This window comes from Plecotus auritus (genome assembly GCF_963455305.1).
Source record: "Plecotus auritus genome assembly, chromosome: 7".
NCBI lineage: Eukaryota > Metazoa > Chordata > Mammalia > Chiroptera > Vespertilionidae > Plecotus > Plecotus auritus.
This window is the reverse complement of record NC_137774.1, coordinates 9,553,957-9,573,287: the sequence shown is the minus strand read 5'-3', so window position 1 is coordinate 9,573,287 and position 19,331 is coordinate 9,553,957. Positions and strand designations below refer to the sequence as shown.

The following is a 19,331-nucleotide window of genomic DNA, read 5'->3' as shown; positions in this document are numbered from 1 at the left end:
CTCCCTTCCACAGCTTCGGCCCCTTCCCACCATCCTCCCCTTCTGTTCCTGGAGCTTCTCCCTGAGTGTGCACACAGGCAAGCAAGAGAAAAGGACCTGCGAGGGGGAGTTTGGGGCCTTGTGTCCACACACATCTTCTTCTCGTGCTCATCTCACCATCTCGCCAGGGAAGCTGAGCTTGGTGAGGAGGGCAAGGGGAGGGTAGAGTGCAGCCAGAGTGCAGGGAGTGTGGGGAGAGGGTCAGGAATTGGAGGAAAGGCCCGGGCACTCAGGATCCCCACCCCAAAAGGGGTCCAGGCGCCCCCACCCATCCGACGTGACCACAGACACAATGGCCCAACGGTCATCAACATCCCTTGAAAAGGGGCTGGAACCAGGCTTTGAAAACGGAACTGAGCTGTGTGGAGTACCCTGAAGAGCGAAGCTTAGGAGTCTGTAGTCTGACCAGGGGGGCCACGTGGAGGGACCTTTACCTCCAGCCCCAAGCCACCTGGGTGCTGGAGGGTTATGGGAAACCAGCTAAGCGGGAGAGGAGCTCAGTTCACCTTGCTCCCAGGGCAGGTGAAGACTCAGGGCTCAGGATGGATGCTGAGTTGCTTTTTTCGCCAGTTGCCCCTGCCAGGCCTTGCCCCAGCCATGAGCTGAGCAGATTTGGGTCTAGGATGTGCTCCTTGATCCATATTCCACGCAAAATGTGGGGGCGAATGAAGGTGGGTCAACTGCTTTCTCCCAAGAATAGGGGTGATTCAGAGATCAATAAGAGTCCCGTTGACTACCTACAGGGGCAGATTCAGGAGATGAGGGCCCAGTTCTTAATCTCACTCCAGAGAGGCGATCTTATGAGACTTCTAGAGAAGGCAGTGGAATTTTAAAAGTACAGTGAAATTCTCCGGAAAATGGGAAGAATTCCAGCAGATCCTTGGGAAGGGCCTCTGGCGGTTTGGTGCTCCCTGGGGTTCCGCTGGCGCGACCTCCCTCTGCGGAGGGAAGGCGCGAGGCTGCAGGACAGTCAGCACCGGTGATGGGACAGCTCCCATTTTGGGCGCCGCTCCTTCAGCAACCGTCCTGAGGTGGAGGAGGGAGGGCATGTCTCTACGGAGCGGGTTTGGGGAGACGCCCAGCTGAAGGTCAATGTAATACGATCCACCCGTTTGCATTTGGGGTTTTCTTCTTCAACTACCTGTCCTTTTCCCGCTCGTGTCAGGGTGCTGTCATTTGGGGATCTGGGACCCAACCTTTCAAAGCCTTAGCACGCCTGACCTCAAGCCCCAGACCCACACACACTACAGCCCTCACTGCAGTTCTAAAACAAGAAACAATGTTTGTAAAAGATAATTGAAGTAAGCGGCGTTAGAAACAGCTGGGGGCCGGTACTCCTAAGCGCACTCAGGCTTTGGGATGAGGGTCTTTGGGACTTAGCCCCCTTTCCAAATATCCCAGGGGTCCAGTAGGCACCGGTGTTTTTGGGGCGCAGAATCCTTTCAAGGAAGTCAATTCAGAGATGCCTCTGTCCCTGAGGCTCAGAGAAGGAGAATGTGAGGCTACCTTTTCTGGGGTGGGGGAGCGGCGTGGGCGGGACAGCTTCCTCTGAGGTGTCCTTCCTCCGCCTCCCTAGGTTGAGGACTTGCCTGTGTGAGGAGCCTCCTCAGGCAGGGCGGAGGCTGTGTACCAGCGGGGTTCCCACCGCCCTGCCGGGGGGAGCTCAGAGCTAGGTCGGGCTCCACTCTACCTGGCGGGTGCCTAGGCTTAGGCATCCTCATAGAGTTCTGGAGTGTTCCGTCAACCTCATCAGCACCCCAACAGATTTCAGCATTCCTGGGGCTAAAGAGGACCCATTCCCCGGAGTCCACTGAACACAAATTTAAGATGGAAAAGATTTCCTCCATTAATATTCCATCCTCATGGCCTTATAATTTTTTAATAAATTAAAAATAGCCATGTCTGGCTTAAATGGTTGTCTGTTTATCCCCGCACACTTGTTTTTGTTGCAACAGTGCACAGAGAGTTGTCAAATAACTGGCTGCTCCCAACTCCGTCACTTTCCAGTGATGAAAAGATATTTTGTTTCCCATGGAGGTGCACTGCCTGCATGTTTGGGAACTGAAGGAGTGTAAGGAGATTAGTGCAATGCTTTGTGCTGGGGCATGCGTGTGTGTGTGTGTGTGTGTGTGTGTGTGTGTGTCTGTGTAAGGTCTGGGAGGCACAGTGAGTGTAGCCGTTTGGGGTGCCCAGTGGATGGGTGTGAGGGATCTCGAGGGTGGGAATCCTACCCAGGATGGCCAGGGTCCCTGTACCTGGCCTCTGCACAGTCACTTGACTGTCTCCATCACCCAGAGCCGCAGCTCAGTCCCTGGAATGAAATGAGGCCACCGTGAGAAACCGGTCCGGCTTTGCATCTCATTTACATAAATATTTATTAATCGTCATTAAACTGAACAGAAACACGCAATGCACTTCGGGTGTCCGACGGGAGTTTAATCTTCGCTACAAGAGGAAGGTAAAATTGCGTGTGAGTGTATGGGTGAGTGAGTGGGTGTGTTGCCTGTGGGTTTGCATTTTGCACCGTGTGTTTGGATGCCTGATCTCCTGCCTCCGGTGGGGAGAGGGTCTTCTTTTGCCCCTTTTTGCGGAGCCTCCAGAAGGAGCCCTCAGCCCTCTCCCTGCCCACCTGCCAGCCTGAGCCCAGAGGACAACTCGGACAAAAACCCCTTCTCCAGCCACCGGAAATCGCTGGGCGCTGGCGCCCACCGGAGCACAGTCGGGCGGGGCGGGGCTGCCCCCAGATCCTGGCCTCCAGTCTCACCACAGGAAGGGGTACAGGTGCCTGAGGGGAGGGAAACCACGGAGCTCTCCTCCCCCTGCCCCCGGACGCCCGCGCCCGGCCCGAGTGTGCGTGAGGTGTGGTGTGCGTGTGTACGTCTCTCATGCAAACCCTCCCTCCCCAAACCGACCCCCCCAACAGTTTGCCATTCCATACAAATTTGGAAACAGGTTTTTAAAAAACAGCATGACGCACAACGGGGACGGGGCGGGGGGAGGGCAGTGGCACTGGGGCCCCAAATCTCCGAGTCACTGATTGTAAGAACCTGGGGAGGAGGAGCTGGCGGGCGCCGGCCCCCACTTCACCAAAGTGCACAGATCCGCGCTTGGGCGGCGCAGCCCGCGGGCCGGGAGGGGCATCCCGGGGCCGGGCCGGGCCGCTAGGCTCAGTCAGAACCTCCTTGCATAGATATTTGTGTCTTTTTATTATTGGTAGTAGTATTTTTTGCCTTTTATTGCTTCTAAAAGTTCTTACTGCGTTTTCTCTCCGATCCGGACTTTGCGTTCGGCCTCCGTCGCCTCTTAGCTTTTTTTTTTTTTTTTTTGTATGTTTGTTTGTTTGTTTAAAAAAAGGGAAAGGGGGAAATGGATTCTAGTTACAAATTGTCTTGGCTTCTCTCTTTCCTCTCAATCCACACTCCCTCCCGCCAAAATTAAAATCACGAAAACGCTGAGACTAAGGATTGGGGTGAAGGCGATCCAGGTCCAGGCTTGGACAGCCTGGCTTCTGCCCTCGTTCGGAAAGAGGGGGCGCCCGGCTCTGCTCTGCCTCGGCAGCTCTGTGACTGTTTTAAAAGTAATAATAATAATAATGAGAGGGGGGAATTATCCCACAGCTCAGCTGCCCCCTTTCTAACTCGTCGGGGTCTGCAGGGAAAAGGGAGCAGGAAACCTAAGGGTAAGGGGGGGGGGCTGACTCCAGGTACGTGCCCTAAGGGGATCCTTGGAGAAGAACTCCCTGGGTAAGAGGAGGAGGGAGCCCCTTGGGGAGAGAGAAGGCGAGTCCCCTGGGGAAAGCGAGGCCCCTGGGAGGGCCACCCACTGTTAAGAGGACCGTGCTGCCCAGAGAACCGCGGGACCGGCGGCCCGCACCCCGCGCCCGGCGCCATGGGGGTGCCCCTGCGCTCAGGGGCTGGGGACAGGGGTGCGGGCAAAGGCAAAAGAAAAAGAAAGGGGCGGTCTCGAGGTCTCAGTTATGGAAAAACGCGTTGAGCTCCTCGTACATGGGGCCCCGGTCGTGGTGAAGGTGCATATCGTAAGACAAGAGATTCTCGGAGTGGACGCCCCCGCGCACCGCGGACGAGCCGAAGACCAGTCCGTGGCCCGCGGGCCGCGAACCGGGCAGGGCGGAGTAGTGCATAGAGTAATGGTAGCTCTTCTCGTGGTCGGGCGACGAGTCCTGCTTGAGCGAGAAGTTGCCGTTGAGACAGAGCGGGGGGCTGAGCGGGCCCTCGTACTCGGAGCTGTTGTAGTCCGGGCTCGCCCCGCCACCGCCGGCCGCCGCGTACAGCGTCTCGTAAGCGGCGCAGTAGCCGTGGGTCCGCAGGGCGTGCGCCGCGCCGCCGCCCAGGCCGCCCGCCGCCTGGCACTGTGCGCCCGCCAAGCGCGAGCAGGGGTACGGGTAAGGGTGCATGGCGAACGGGCCTCCGGAGCCGTGGAAGCGGCCCGTGCCGTCCGCGCCCTGCTCCGTGAGGAAGTTGCGCGAGTTGAGCTGCAGGCAGCCGGCCACCAGGTTGGTGGTGGGCTGCGACAGGCCCTTGCACAGCGTCTGCACGTAGGACACCAGGTCGGGGCGCTTGCCCGAGCGCAGGATCTCCGAGAGCGCCCAGATGTAGTTCTTGGCCAGGCGCAGCGTCTCGATCTTGGACAGCTTCTGCGTCTTGGAGTAGCAGGGCACCACCTTCCGCAGGTTGTCCAGCGCCGCGTTCAGGTCGTGCATGCGGTTCCGCTCCCGCGCGTTCGCCTTCTGCCGCCGCAGCTTGGAGCGCTCCAGGCGCGCCTTGGTCATCTTGCGCTTCTTGGGCCCGCGCTTCTTGGGCCGCTCGCCCTCGGCCTCCTCCAGCCCTTCCTCCTCCTCCTCTTCCTCCTCCTCCTCGCCCCCCAGCTCGCCTTCCTCTTTGACCTCGGCCAGCGCGGCTTCCGTCACCTCTTCTGCTCGGAGAGGGACCGGCTTGGCTGCTCGCGCGGGCCCCGGAGCCCCCGGCCCCGGCGGCGGCGGGGGCGGCGGCGCGTCGCCCTTGTCGCTCCTCGGCTCGTCGTCGTCTCCGTCGCCCCAGCTGGCGAACTTGGGCACGTCCGAGAGGAGACTGGGTTCGCTGAACAGGCGGGTCAGCATGGTGCCTGAGGGCGCCCCGCGGGCGAAGGGGAGACATAGCACAAAGTGAGGGGCACGCCGGGGTCAGAGCGCCTTCCCCCAGCCCGCCTCCCCCGCAAGTCCCGTGCGGGTTCCCTTCCAGGGGCCAGGACGCCCACCTCCTCCGCCCGCCCCGCCCAGAGCCGGCCCAGCCCCGGCCCGGCCGCCCGCCCGCCCGCCCCGATCCCGGCTCAGGCCCGGTTCCCGGCGCTGGGCCCCGGCTGCGCCCCGCGCCTGAACCGGGGCCGCACCCCGCGCCCGGGTCTCCTTGGGGTCCGGACGGGGACCGGGCAGGGGCTCTGGGGAAGGGACATCTCGCCGGGGAGGCGGCGCACCGGCCCTGACGGCCTCCTGGCTCCCGGCGGGGAGGAGGGCTGGGCGGCCGCCGGTGGGGACAGCTGCCCGCTCGGGCCCCGGCGCCCCGGCCCCGCCGGCCCCCCGCCGCCCGCGGCTCTCACCCCTCCGCTCCCTAATCCAATTTGCAACTTGGCCGCGCGCCGCCCCCAGCTGGGCCCCCACCCCCGCAGCCCCAGCTCCCGACGCGGGAGCGCCGGCTCCTCAGGCCGCGCGTCCCCGGCTCCGGGCGGCTCCGGGCGGCGAGGACCGAGGGACCGGGCGTGGGGAGGAGACAGGGAAGCGAGCCCGCCGTCTCCCCTGCGGTCGGGGACCCCCTGCCCCCCATCAGACGGCCTCCCTCCCACATCGCTTTCCTGATCTCGTTGTATTTTCGGGATTGATGGGGGAAAATCCAAATTTCTCTCTCTCTCTCTCTCTCTCTCTCTCTCTCTCTCTCTCTCTCTCTCTCTCTCTCTCTCTGGAACGGGGAAGGTCGCAGGTTCCTCCGGGACGACCGACCACGGGTGGTCCCGTCTCAGCCTCCGCACGGCCGCTCCGTGGTCTTGCTCCCACCCCAGCCCCTCGCAGGCAGGCGCCTCCCTCCGAAGCCCCCCAGCTGCAGCCCTTGGGGCGCGGGACCCCAGGGCGCCTCCGCTGCCCACCCCGTGAGGGGCCATCCCCAGGAAGGGGGATTTGGGGACCCTCTGATGGCTGGAGCCGCCCCCCCCCCTCAGCCGGCGGGTCAGAGCCAGCTCTCTTTCGGACAACTTACCTCGGAGAGGAGTCCGGGGGAGAGGGGAGGGGAGGGGGAGGGGGCAAGAGAGAGAGGGGGAGACCGGGATCTTCTCGCCTATTTCATTGTTCCCCCATCTTCAGGGAGCGGGGGTAGCGGCTCCTCCAGGCGGCGGGCACCGGCGTCTTCAGAGCGCCATGCGAACCGCGGAGCGAGTGTGGCATCTCTACCAGGCGGGGTACCAGCCTCTATGCCAGGCCATATGGGCTTGGCACGTCACGGGCAGCAGCTATCACATGAGAGACGGTGATTGGCATGCGTCTGCATTGGGGGAGAGCCGGCTCCCCCGGGACCCGCCGCCATCTGTCACTCTCTACTCCAAAAAAAAAAAAAATTAAATAAATAAAGGAAATAAATAAATATCTCTGCTGCCCTCCCCTCTCCGCCCAAAGCAGGGAAAGCAGGGATTGAGAGGGAGGGGGAGGAATTGCCCCCCCCCCGGATATAGAGCCCCCACATGGGAACAATGGGGTGGCAAGACTGGAAATGGGGGGGTTGTGGTGGCCCCAAATTCCATGCTCCCTCCGGGGTCCTGCTCTGCCCATTTTTTCCCTCGCAGGCCCCCAAAGGTGGGTCAGGGACCAGACCCTTAAGTCCCGAGAAGGGACTTCTGTGCTTGCCACCCCCAGGAGAATCCCTTTGGCTACAAAGGGACAGCTGAGGCCCCTCCCAGGGTGGCTGTGGGGGGGCGTCCCTGGCCCAAGCCCCATAGGTAGATGTTGGCATCATGCCATCCCTCATCCCTGTCTGCCCCTCCCCCACCCACCCTCACGCACACACAACATATGTGGCTGAACGAAATTCAAACCCAGGGAAAGACAGAGAAAAGGGAAGACTCGCCTGGATGTCTGAGCCGCTGCATGGGCGGGCGTGTGTGTGTCTGTGGGGACGTGTGTATATCTGTGGAGTCAGCTGATGGGAGAGGTTTCCTCGTGTGTCTGGGGGCATGTTATGTTGGGGTGGAGTAGCAAGGAATCCCTGGGATGAGCCTCTGCACCCACCATCTGGGGGTGGGAGAGAGGGTCTCAGTCTGGATTCCTAACCCAGAAACCCCTCACTCCTCACCCGCCAACATCCCCTCCCCCTGCTAGACAAGCCACCATCCCACCAGCATCTTCCTCTCCTGGCCTTCTGACCCCCTTATGGGAGAGGGGGAGGGGGCTGGCCTGGGAATGGCCTAAAGTTCTGGGAGAAGACTCAAGCCTTCTCCTCTCCCTGCAAAAAATACAAAAATACTGAAAGCACAGAAGCCAAGTCCAGCAGTTCTGAGTGGCCAAGGGCAGGTGGGTCAGACAGGTGTCTTGATAAGAAAGGTAGGAAATTGCTGTTTTATCTTACAGCTCACCTTTCACCCAACCCTCTCACTGGCTCTCACAGGGCCAGACACAGATGCAAATGGCATGGATTGAGGGAGGTAACTTCACACACACACACACACACACACACACACACACACCTGTTCCTCACTCACTCTGTGGTGCGGAAAATGGATACACACCCTACTCAGATAGATACCTGTGTGTGAGCAGGCCATCAGAGCCAGGCGTAGAGAGCCCCTTGCCCACACTCTGATTCAGGCATTTGTGTGTGTCAGCCCCACATTTCCTGACCCTCTCCCCACCCTCCAGATTACACGTGCCCGGGCGATTTCAATTCTACCTTAAACACACACACACACACACACACAAACACACTCACACACACACACACACACACACACACGCTTTGATGGCAACCATGTGCCAGACACTGTGTGGCGCAAAGATGGGGACTTCACCCTCAACCTGGACAGATTTCGTTTCCTCCCTCTGGGAGCCTCCGGAGGGGCTCTCGGGCTGTTAGGACACTGATCCGATGCTTGGTAGAATGAGTTTGGTTCTAGAAAGAGGCACATACACTGGGGAAGGAGGCCTTGGAGAAGGAGAAGGAGGGGCTGGTGCTGTCGGAGGAGGCTCTCCTGGGCACTTGGTGGGAACCATAAGGAGCCTCAGAAGAACAGTGGCTTGTGTGGCTCGGTGGTTGAGCATCGACCTATGAACCAGGAGGTCACGATTCAGTTCAATTCCTCATCAGGGCACATGTCCGGGTTGTGGGCTTAATCCCCAGTGTGGGGCATACAGGAGGCAGCCGATCAATGATTCTCTCCCATCATTGATGTTCCTTTTTAAAAAAAATATATTTTTATTGATTTCAGAGAGGAAGAGAGAGATAGAAACAATCTCCTGCACGCCCCCTACTGGGAATCAAGCCCACAACCTGGGCATGTGCCCTTGACTGGAATCGAACCTGGGACCCTTCAGTCCCCAGGCCAGTACTCTATCCACTGAGCCAAACTGGCTAGGGCCCATCGCTGATGTTTCTATCTTTCTCTCCCTCTCCCTTCCTTTCTGAAATCAATAAAAAAATAAATATTTTTTAAAATCCCAATTGAATAATAATAATAAACAAGTCCCAACTCCTTTCAGATGCCCATGGAGGGGGGCTGACCTGCCTAGGAGCACACAGGTGGCGAGCAGAAGCTGGGGCTTGACTCCCAGCCCTGCTCCTTCTACATCCCCACAATCGCCTCAGGGGTCTCCCGGTGAGAAGCTGATGGTGAGCTTCCCCCTCCGCTCGCTCGTGGGTTGTGGGTCTGGGACGTAGAATCCTGCCCATGGCAGATGGTCTGGGGCATTCTGGCCATGCGGAGAGGGAACTAGGATGGGCCTGAGGAGGGGCAGAGGCTCAAGTTTGGGAACAGCGTCCAGAGCTTTCCCGCCCCTTTGCTGAGGGCGGAGTCTCCAACCCTGACACGTGGCCCTTCTCCAGCCCCCACAGTTGTATGGCATTTTGGTTGCCTGCACATGCTCTGGGCTCCGATTCCTGGCCAACCCCACTTTTCCCAGCTTTAAAGAAGGCTGAGTGCCTTGAGCAAGTTCCATAACATCTTACAGCCTTTATTTCCCCGTCTATAAAATGGGGATAATTATGCTACACCTCCTAGAGCTGTGGTTAGTATTAAATGGGATGATGCATGAAACGAGGTTAGCACAGGGCCAGCAATACAGTGAGGCTTCAGGAAATGCCAGCGCTCATTTTTATTAAAGCACCTTGTAAACGGTAAATGCTTTACAATATTAGTTTTGTGCATATACCTCCCCCCCCACACACACACACGTGGAATGCTTTATAGGGTGCTTTTAGAATGGCTCTATAGGAACTGGGTGTTTTTTAAATATATATTTTTATTGATTTTTTTTTACAGAGAGGAAGGGAGAGGGATAGAGTTAGAAACATCAATGAGAGAGAAACATCCATCAGCTGCCTCCTGCACACCCCCTACTGGGGATGTGCCTGCAACCAAGGTACATGCCCTTGACCGGAATCGAACCTGGGACCCTTCAGTCCGCAGGCCGAGGCTCTATCCACTGAGCCAAACCGGTTAGGGCGGAACTGGGTTTTTGTTGAGTTCATGGGTGAATGAATGGATGAGTAAGCGAATGCATGCTTTCTTGGGGTACAAAGATACCCAGTGCCCCCTCCTTTGGACACTGAGGTTGGGTCTAGTCTCCCAAGCCCCTCCCAGCTGCAGGCAGGGGGCAGGGGGCAGGGGGCAGAGGGCTGGACCTTGCTCGGGATAGGGGAGCCCCAAGCAGGTGCTCCTGTCCTCCGTCACCTGCGGACCGGCCGGGCTCTGCGCGTGAGGACCCCTGGGCCCTCGGAGAAGAGGCGGGAGCGTGGGGGGGGTGGGGGCAGGAGCATTGGACCTTCGTCCCCGCCCGCCTGCTTCCTGCCCTGTCTTTTCTTCCTTCAGAAAAATGGAACAAGTTTTTCTCACTCAACACATTTCAACTTTATTTAGAAGATACAATAAAAACCCGGGGAAAGTGGAGCAGAGGGACGTGTGGGATGGCGCGCAGACAGGGCTGGAGGGAGGCACAACACACGTGCGCACGTGCCCGCGCCCCTCTGCCCCGGAGACGGGACGGGGACGGGGACGGGGACGGGGACGGGCCGGCAGTGGAGGGAGGAGACGGAGGAGGAGAAGGACACCAGCGATGCCATCTGTTCCTCCCCTGGCACGGGAAGGGAGTGGTGAGGGGCCTGGGCCTGTCCCGGCCTCTGAGAGGGAAGGGGCCTGCGGGCACCGCGGCCAGGCCTGGAGACCCCACTTCCGCTGCCCACCCGCTTCCCCCAGGAGGGCGCTGGGAGCCAGGGTCTGAGGTTCCCATGGAGACACAGCCCCGTCCCAGGGGAGGCCACAGTCTGGGCACCTAAGATGGCGCCTGGGGGGGGCGGCGGCCATTTTGTGCAGCCGGGTCCTGGGGGCGGGGGCGGGGGCGGGGCCGGGCCTGGGGGCGGGGCCTGGGGCGGGGCAGGGGCTGAGGGGCGGGGCAGGGGCTGGGGGAGGGGAGGGTTAGGGGGGGTGGGGGTAAGGGGGTTGGGCTAAGCGGGGCAGAGGCCGGTTGCAGGGGGCGCGGGGCAGGGAGGGGTGGGTGCAGAGGGGGTAAGGGTTACAGGAGGGGCGGGGTGCTGGGGGGCAGGGCCGGGAGGGACCTGGTTGGGGGCAGGGAGGAGGCGGGTGCTGGGGGGCAGGGCCGGGAGAGATCGGGTGGGGGGCCGGGAGAGATCGGGTGGGGGCAGGGAGGGGTGGGGGCAGGGGGGGGATAAGGGATGGGGGAGGGGCGGGGTGCTGGGGGGAGGGCGGGGCCGGGGCGGGGAGGGCCGGGGCGGGCGGGGAGGGAGGGCATTCCTCAGCAGTCTGGGGGAATCTCGCTCAGGGGACAGGATGATGTTCTGTAAACCGCGCTCATTACCCTCCTGCTCCACCAAAATAAACACATGCCCGCCCACATCTGCAAAGGCTCCCGCCGCTGCGCCCGGAGGACACCTAGCCCCCGCCGCCGCCGCCGCCGCCGCGCCCCAGAGAGGACGGGCGGGGCCGCGTGCTGGAGAGGAGCCTTGGTCCCCCCCCCGCCCCCGCCAAGCGCCCGACGCGGGGCAGGTGGATGAGAAGCGGGGCCCCTTGCCTGGCCGAGGCCGGCAGCCCGTCTCCCGGGGCCTCCCGCGAGGTGGGCGGCTGGGGATGAGGGTGGGAGCTGAGGAGGGCGGCCTGCTCTTCCCACCCCGACTGCCGATTTGAGGGGCAGGGCAGGGATTTGGAGACCCTCGGAGGCCTGTGCTCCTGGCAATAGCTGTGCTGTGGGGGGAGGGGGCAGGCTGGCACTACCCAGACGGTGCCTGGTGCCTGTTCCATCAGTTGGGGATGCTCGAAGCTTCCTCCTGAAGGGTAAGAGCACCTGCCCCCCCTTCCCCAGCCCCACCTCAAGTCCTCAAGGACCTTGGGGGAGGGGGACCTGCCGCTTCTTCCTGGCTCTGGGTGGGCACCTGCCCCGCTGCCCCCTCCCCCCGCCCGCTGCAGTGTTCTGGGGAGCGGCGGGCATGCCAGATGGCGTGGCTGAGAATGCGGCGACGTTGCCGGGAGGTGAGGGCTGGCACGGGTGATATGCGGCTGCGTGCCTTGTGGTGCCACGAGGGAGGGGGAGGGGAGGACCAGCGAGGTGTAGTCCCCCTCCTCCCTGCCGACCTCCTGTCCTGACCTCCAGCACGTGGGCAGGATTCTCCTGGACTTCCTGGGCCCTTTCTCTGGTTCTCACTCTGGGTCTAGGCCCCGCCCAAAGGTGGGTGGGCTCAGCCCATGGGGCCAGGTGTTGTGTGGAGATTCCTGGTCAAACTCCTGCTGCACCCTTGACCTTCTTCCCCCCAACCCAGGACAAAGGGAGTCGGAGTAGACCTCCTGGTCCTTCAGCAAGCCAGCCCCCTCAGGATTATTCCCTTGCTCCCAAAGTAGAGTGACCTTTGGCTCATAACCTTTGACTTCTGAGACCCATTTTTCTGATAGAAGTTCCTTTCCTGATGGGCGCTGGTCCCTGAGTCTCCCTTTTGTCAAATGGTTTCTGGATGGACACCGCCTCCTGGGAGCCTTCCCTGACTGCCCCAGGCAGGGCAGCTCCAGCACTGCCACCCTTTGTGAAGAGGATCCATTTACCCATCTGCCTCCCTGACTTGACCAGGGTGGTGTATATCTCTCACTAGTGCAGTGTTGCACACAGGCCGTATTGAGTTGGTGCTCAATAAATGCTTGTTGTGTCAATGCCTGGCTGGTTTAGAGGGTTCGGGGTACTCCTCTGGAGAATCTCCTACAGCAATACGGCCCAGAGCACCCCCTCCTCCTGTCTTTTGCACAAATTTCAGTTTGAGGAGGTGGACTTGGATGGGGGGCGGGGGGGTCACAGATTCCTCCCAGTGGCCATCAGAGAAAGGGCCTGGGGCATGGAGGCTGAGCCCAGGAGTACTCAAGCTCTGGTTCTGAGGTCACATGAGGCACCATGGTGTCTCCCTCACCGGGTGGTTCCTGCCCAGCTGGAGACCTGGGGGCGAGCGAGGCAGGGGTCGCCTCTGCGGAACCCTGTTTGGGCCCATACCTCTCAGCAGACTTGGAGCCCCTCTCCTTCCTACCCCACCCCACTCCTACCCTGCATGGGGTAAGAGAACTCCCTGAGGGGTAGGGAGGTGAGGTCCAGGTCCAAGGCTGAGTCTCACTCCAGCTGCTTTTCTTTGCTGATGCTACTCCCCAAAGCTACCCTCCATATCTCAGAACCCTTCTGTCTTATGGGCCTGGCTCACCCTCCTCCTCTGGAAAGGCACCTTTAAAGGCTCCCCAGAACCCCTAGGATCAAGCCATGCTCCTTAGGGACACCCCTGATCTGGCTGCTGTCCGACTCTCCCTGGACAGTTACCCCAGTCTTTTTTTTTTTTTTTTAATATATTTTATTGATTTTTTTACAGAGGGGAAGGGAGAGGGATAGAGAGTTAGAAACATCGATGAGAGAGAAACATCCATCAGCTGCCTCCTGCACACCTCCTACTGGGGATGTGCCTGCAACCAAGGTACATGCCCTTGACTGGAATCGAACCCGGGACCTTTCAGTCCGCAGGCCGACGCTCTATCCACTAAGCCAAACTGGTCAGGGCAAAGTTACCCCAGTCTGGACCTCTGCCCCTCAGCTCTCTACACTGCTTCCACCTCCACAGCCTCATGCCTGTGAGCCTTTGCTCAGGTGTCCCCTCTGCCTGAGCTGTGCCCTCCCCCCTTTCCCACCTTGTAAGCTGAAGCATCACCTCCTCTAGGAAGTCTCTCTGGATTAGATGCCCCTCCTTTGCACACCTCATAGGTCATGACATCTGACCCAACCTGACAGCCTCTTCCTGGAAGGCAGGAACTGGGCCCAGGGGCCGGCACATAGAGTATCTTCAACAAGTGGCTATGGGACCAAGGCCTCTCCTGCCACTGTTTGAGGAGGTGCCAGTTCTACCCCAGAGATGGAAGGCCGCAGCCAGGGCAGGACACCCACCCACAGGAAGCCCCTCCTCCGCCATCAGCCTCCCCCACGATCCCAGCACTGACGTGGAAGTCAGGCTCCCCGTCTGTAAAATGGGCCATTGTGTTAAAGGAGCCAACAGGTGTGAAGATGCTGCCTCAGCCCACGGCCCTGTCCAGACATGGCTGATTTCGCCCAATGTTCCTGATTGACTTGATGTGTTAAAATTTGTGCCTGGAGTTCTGTTCATTGCCACCTCTTTGTTCTGCCTTTCTTGTCAGTTTTCCAAGCGAGCAGGCAGGATGTGCTGCCCTGTCCCTCCGAGGGTCCACACCAGAAGGCAGTCACACCCAGGGGGAGTGCAAGGTGTCCCAACAGTTCTGGACTTAGCAGGGTCTCCACGTTGGGTCTAATGGAGTGGTCCTATGCTTCCTCACTGTAAAATGGGAACAGTGACACCTGCCCACCTGCTCATCTCCCTCAGCACTGACAGGGGGACCGAAAGGACAGCCACCCCAGCCAACGCGGCTCAGTGGTTGAGCATCCACCTATGAACCAGAAGATCACAGTTCGATTACCAGTCAGGACCCATGCCGGGTTGTGGGCTCCATCCCCAGTGGGGGTCGTGCAGAAAGTGACCAATCAGGACAGGAGGTCACAATTTAAGCAGAGACCTCTTGGCTCAGCCCCTGGGAGATGGGAGCCCAGGACAGTGTGAATGAGACTCAGCCATTACTTTCCTGCTTCACAACCCTGAGGGGCCGAGGTGGGTACGGGGAGGAAAGGGAACCGTCTAGGGGTGGGAGCATCAGGGACCAGTGCCCCATTTTAGAGAAACCAGAGCACAGAGGGGGGCAACTTGCCTGGGGTCACCCAATAACTGAGCTGGGACTAGAAATTAGGACCCCGAGTCCTACGCTGGGGTCTTGCTGTCCCTGGGGCTGCAGAGCTTCTCTGTAACAATGTAGTCTGTAATCCATGACAGTGGTGAGCATTATCTGTGCCAGGCCCTGGCTTCACAGGCGTCACCTTACTTCAGTCTCATCACAACCTTCAAGGTGGGGTGGCTATTTCCTCCACCTAAAGACAAGGACGTTGGCCGAAACCGGTTTGGCTCAGTGGATAGAGCGTCGGCCTGCGGACTGAAGGGTCCCGGGTTCGATTCCGGTCAAGGGCATGTACCTTGGTTGCGGGCATATCCCCCGGGGGGGGGGGGTGTGCAGGAGGCAGCTGATCGATGTTTCTCTCTCATCGATGTTTCTAGCTCTCTATCCCTCTCCCTTCCTCTCTGTAAAATATCAATAAAATATATTAAAAAAAAAAAAAAAAAAAAAAAAAAAAGACAAGGACGTTGAAGCTCCGAGAGGCTGAGGTTACGGTTAAGGCCAACATCACACAGCCGGTACGTGGCAGAGCCTGCTTTGAACCAAGCTCTGACTCGGAGTCTACATGCTCTTATTCGTTATTACAAACTGTGCTCCTTTCTCCAAACCCCCCATGATCTCTGCACTGTGGGACCAGCACACTCCGAAATAGAGGGGGAAGGAGTGAGCCCCGGGAAGGACTGGTGTATAAGGTCTGTCCTTTGTCACAGGAGCCTGTGCCCCATAGTCTCTGCAGTTCTATTGATGGATGGGTGGGGGGTCCCTGTATGCACAGGGAGGGGCGGTCACATTAAACATGGGGTTTCTCTGTTCTGCATCTCTCTTCCCTCAGCTTCTTCAGGTGTCCTCCTCTGCATTGCAGGCTCAGCAAGGTGCTTCCTCCACCAGGAAGTCCTCCCTGGTGTCTCCTAAGGAAATGCCACTTTCTCCTCTGGCCCTTGGCACCACGTTGAGCACCTGGGGCTGGACAGGCCAGCTGGAACCCCAGCTTCACCACTTGATCACTAGCCACCTGCCACACTGTTCTGTTCTGTCTGTAGAATGGGCATAAGGAGCCCTACCCCACAGAATCTTTGCGAGGATTCCAAGCGAGCAGTTGTCCTATGAGGAAGCACCTGGCACCAAGTGGGACCCTGCCCCTCTCTCCTTCTCCTCCTGGCTTTCTCCCTGTTTTCTCCTCCCCACCCCCGCCGCGCGCCTGGCACAGAGCCCAGCGCGCAGACTGACTTCCTGCCCGCCGGGCTCCCTCAGCACGTGCCCCGCGCCTCGGGGGGCCACGCCACCTCCTGGCCGGCCGCTTCGCGCCCTCTCGCCCGGAACCCGGCGTGAGCCCAAGGTCGCCTCTCGGAAAAGGGTCCAGCAGACGGCTCAGAGGTGGGGTCGGGGGGCCGGGGCCCGGCCGGCGGCGGCGGGAAGAGAACGCTGCCCCTTTAAGGTGCCACCGCCGCGTGGCAGGGAAACAGCTTGTGCCAGCCCCATTCCGCGGGCTCCGCTCGCAACAAGAAACACAATGCATAACAATCAGGCGCACGCTTGGAGCCTTGCCACGCGCGGGGCGGGCGGGGCGGGGAGGGGGCGCCGGGGTCGCGACCCCCGACGGGCATCTCGGGGCAGCGGTCCGGCCCGGCCGGGCGCTACCTGCGGGCGGCTCTGCGCCCCGGCCAGGCGCCCCCGCGCCCCGAGCCCCCGCCCCGCGCCTGCCCGCCTCCCCTCCCTCCCCGCCCTCGCGCTCCCTACAAAGTTCATTCCCACTAACTCTTTTCCAGGCCACTTCCCCCTCACATCTGACAATCCGGGGCCCCTCATCCTCCCAGTAATCACTCCACTGCACTAATTGCACATGCAAATATGCAAATGCGTATTAATTAATTACTATACTAATTAGTTCTGTGGTATTTGCGAGTAATAAATCATTGGATGGGAGCGAGGAAGCTGGAGACCTGGCCCATTTTCATTCTGCATAAAATTTTAATGGTCTCTCTGGCTGATCCGGGACGGCGGCGCGCAGAGAGGCTCTTAAAGGGCCAGTGGCGGCGGGAAGGGGCGGGGGCGGGAGCGCGGGGCGACTCCGGGGGTCGGCGCCCTGGGCGGGCTTGGGACGCAGCCCCAGACCTGGCAGAGGCGGGTCTCCAGGAAGGGGTTAGCTTTTACCCCGCCCCTCCTGGGCTTAGTGTCCTTCTGTGAGGCTTCCAAGGAGAGAATCCGGTGGGGAGGAGGAGGCTAAGCTCGGTTTCTTTAAGAAAGGAAAGAGGGCAAGGAGCTGTGAGAGGCCAAAGCCAAGGCCTTGGGGCAGGGGCGAGGGAGGGGGGAGGGAAACAGCAGTGAAGACTCCACCTGCAGGATGGCTGAGGAAACCGAGGCACTGGACAGGCCCAGCTTCGCTCTCACCCTGTCTGTCCGGAGGGGAAGGAAGTTACTGGGATGTCCTGGATGCCCCAGTCCTTTCTTGTCTCTGGTGGGGGCCTCCAAGGCTTGGGGGGCCTCCAGCTTTCCCTTTCCACATGATCAAACTGCTGCCCCGCCCCCCCTGGGCACCAGCTGGCACCCTGGCAGAGCAGTCCTAGGCTTGAGTGGGCCCCCGGGACCCGCGTTATTTCCAGGAGGTAGTCAGGACCTGGGCAGAGGGAGGAGGCTGGCTGCTTTGCAGGACCATTGACTCAAAGAGGCGGAGGGGTGTGCCTCCTGATGGCGCCCAAACCAGAACTATGGGGATGCCAGCCGTGAGGAAGTGGAGGCTGCGGGCCTGCCCTGAGCCGCGATCCCAAATACCAGGGTCTCCAGTCTGGGTCTGCTCACCCCTGCCAACCTCTGCCATCAACAAGCCCCTGGGTGGAGCAGAGCCTGAAGAGCAGCAGTGCTGGGCGGGGCGGGGGGGAGGCCGGGGGCAGATGACAGTAACAGCAACTAACAATACTATGGATTCGGGCAAACACTTAGCAGCTGGAGAACTATTCCAGAGCTCCAGGTGTCTCACCGTCGTAGGTTCGGATATAGTCCCCATTTTAGGGACGAAGACACAGAAGCACAGAAAGGTTAGAGCCAAGGTCGCTCAGCTGGGAGTTGTGGCGTGGGCTTTGACCCCAGACAGTCCAGCTCTGGCATCTTTCCACCACACTCCTGCCTTTCCGCCACCTGCCTTTCCGCCACCATGTCCCCAGCACCTGCTGGGAGCCAGGCCTGATGCTAAGAACTTCGTGGTTCGTGGGCAGCGTCGCGTTCAACCCTCACAACACCCAGGAGGTAGCTTCTGGGATCTCCCCATTATAGAGCTGGGGAGCCCAAGGCCCAGAGAGGCCAACTAACTTGCTCTGGGCACACAAGGAGGATATGGCAAGGCCAGTCTCACACTGGCCTGTGTGACACAAGAGTCCAGCAGGCTCTCTGACGCCTCCCCATCCCCATGGGGGTGGGGCAGGAAAGGCTCATGGCAGCCCCTATTGACTAGAGAACAAGAGAAGAAATGGAAGGATTTCAATTAGACAGACTGTGGGAGGAACTTACTAATTCTTTTTTTTAAAAAATATGTTTATTGATTTTTGAGAGAGAGAGGAAAGGAGAGGGATAGAGAGATAGAAAAATTGAAAAGAGAAAAACATCATTGACTGGCTGCCTCCTACACGCCCTCCACAGGGATCAAGCCCACAACCCTGGGCATGTGCCTTGACCAGGAATCGAACCGGTGGCCTCTCGGGATGATGCTCAACCACTGAGCTATACCGACTGGGCAGAACTTAATTCTTTTTTTTTTTAAATATATATTTTTGTTTTTTTTTACAGAGAGGAAGGGAGAGGGATAGAGAGCTAGAAACATCAATGAGAGAGAAACATCGATCAGTTGCCTCCTGCACACCTCCCACTGGGGATGTGCCCACAACCAAGGTACATGCCCTTGACCGGAATCGAACCTGGGACCCTTCAGTCCACAGGCTGACGCTCTATCCACTGAGCCAAACCGGCTAGGGCAAGAACTTAATTCTTAAGAGGTAGGGGCTCCAGGAGCTGGCGTGTGTGTGTGTGTGTGTGTGTGTGTGTGTGTGTGTGTAAGCTTTCCCTTCTTTCCCAAGGAGCAGGCTGGGGGGGGGCATGGCTACCAGGGGCGGGGGTGAAGGGATTGGGGGAGGTGGTGGAAGAATGGCCCAGAATGAGAAAGCCCAGTCAGAACCATACAACTCAGGAATCCTAGTTGGTTTTCTTCTTAATTTTGTCCCCAGCACTACTACCTACCCCCTGAACATCTCCTGAACACCCCCACCCCAAGGTTTGCTACTTGGGGGACCCAGGAGATCCAGCAGGGGGAAGCGAAGATAATACTCTGTCACTTTGTAAGCACTTCCTATGTGCCAGGCACTGTATATGCATAAACTTGTTTAATTCTCATAATTCTGTAATTATCCCTATTTTATAAATGGAGACAAACGAAGGAAAGAGAGGTTAATTACTTGTCCAAAGTCACACAGCTAGTAAGTGGGAGGCCGGGATTTGAACTCCTGACCTGCTGTGCTTTGTCATCCTACTTCCCCTTTTCTATGGAGCTCCTTGTGGCTACAGGGGCATGGCAAGATTGACCCCTTGCCCAGAGGAGTCAGGGGTCACAGTACCAGCAGGACTTTCCCCCTGAGTGCCTTTGGAATTTGCAGATGCAAAGAGAAGGAACATGCCTGTGGCCCTGGCAGGTGTGACTCAGTGGGTTGGGCGGCGTCCTGTGCACTGAAAAGTTGTCAGTTCGATTCCTGGTCAAGGCACATGCCTAGGTTTCAGGCTCAGGGGGCATAAAGGAGGTAGCA

The 19,331-nt window shown here is 59.3% G+C and overlaps 1 protein-coding gene across 1 annotated transcript in view; it reads right to left on the bottom strand.

Moving 5' to 3' along the window:
- Positions 1-2,391: 2,391 nt before the first annotated feature.
- Positions 2,392-19,331, bottom strand: part of NEUROD2 (neuronal differentiation 2) — a 29,201-nt gene continuing 12,261 nt past the window's right edge. Inside the window, exons 2-3 of the mRNA XM_080679053.1 lie at positions 6,282-6,615; positions 2,392-5,160 (exon numbers count right to left, since the gene is read on the bottom strand). Of these exons, the coding sequence (XP_080535179.1) occupies positions 4,010-5,155 (1,146 nt within the window). The 5' untranslated portion in view covers positions 5,156-5,160; positions 6,282-6,615 and the 3' untranslated portion in view covers positions 2,392-4,009. The remainder of the gene's footprint in view (positions 5,161-6,281; positions 6,616-19,331) is intronic.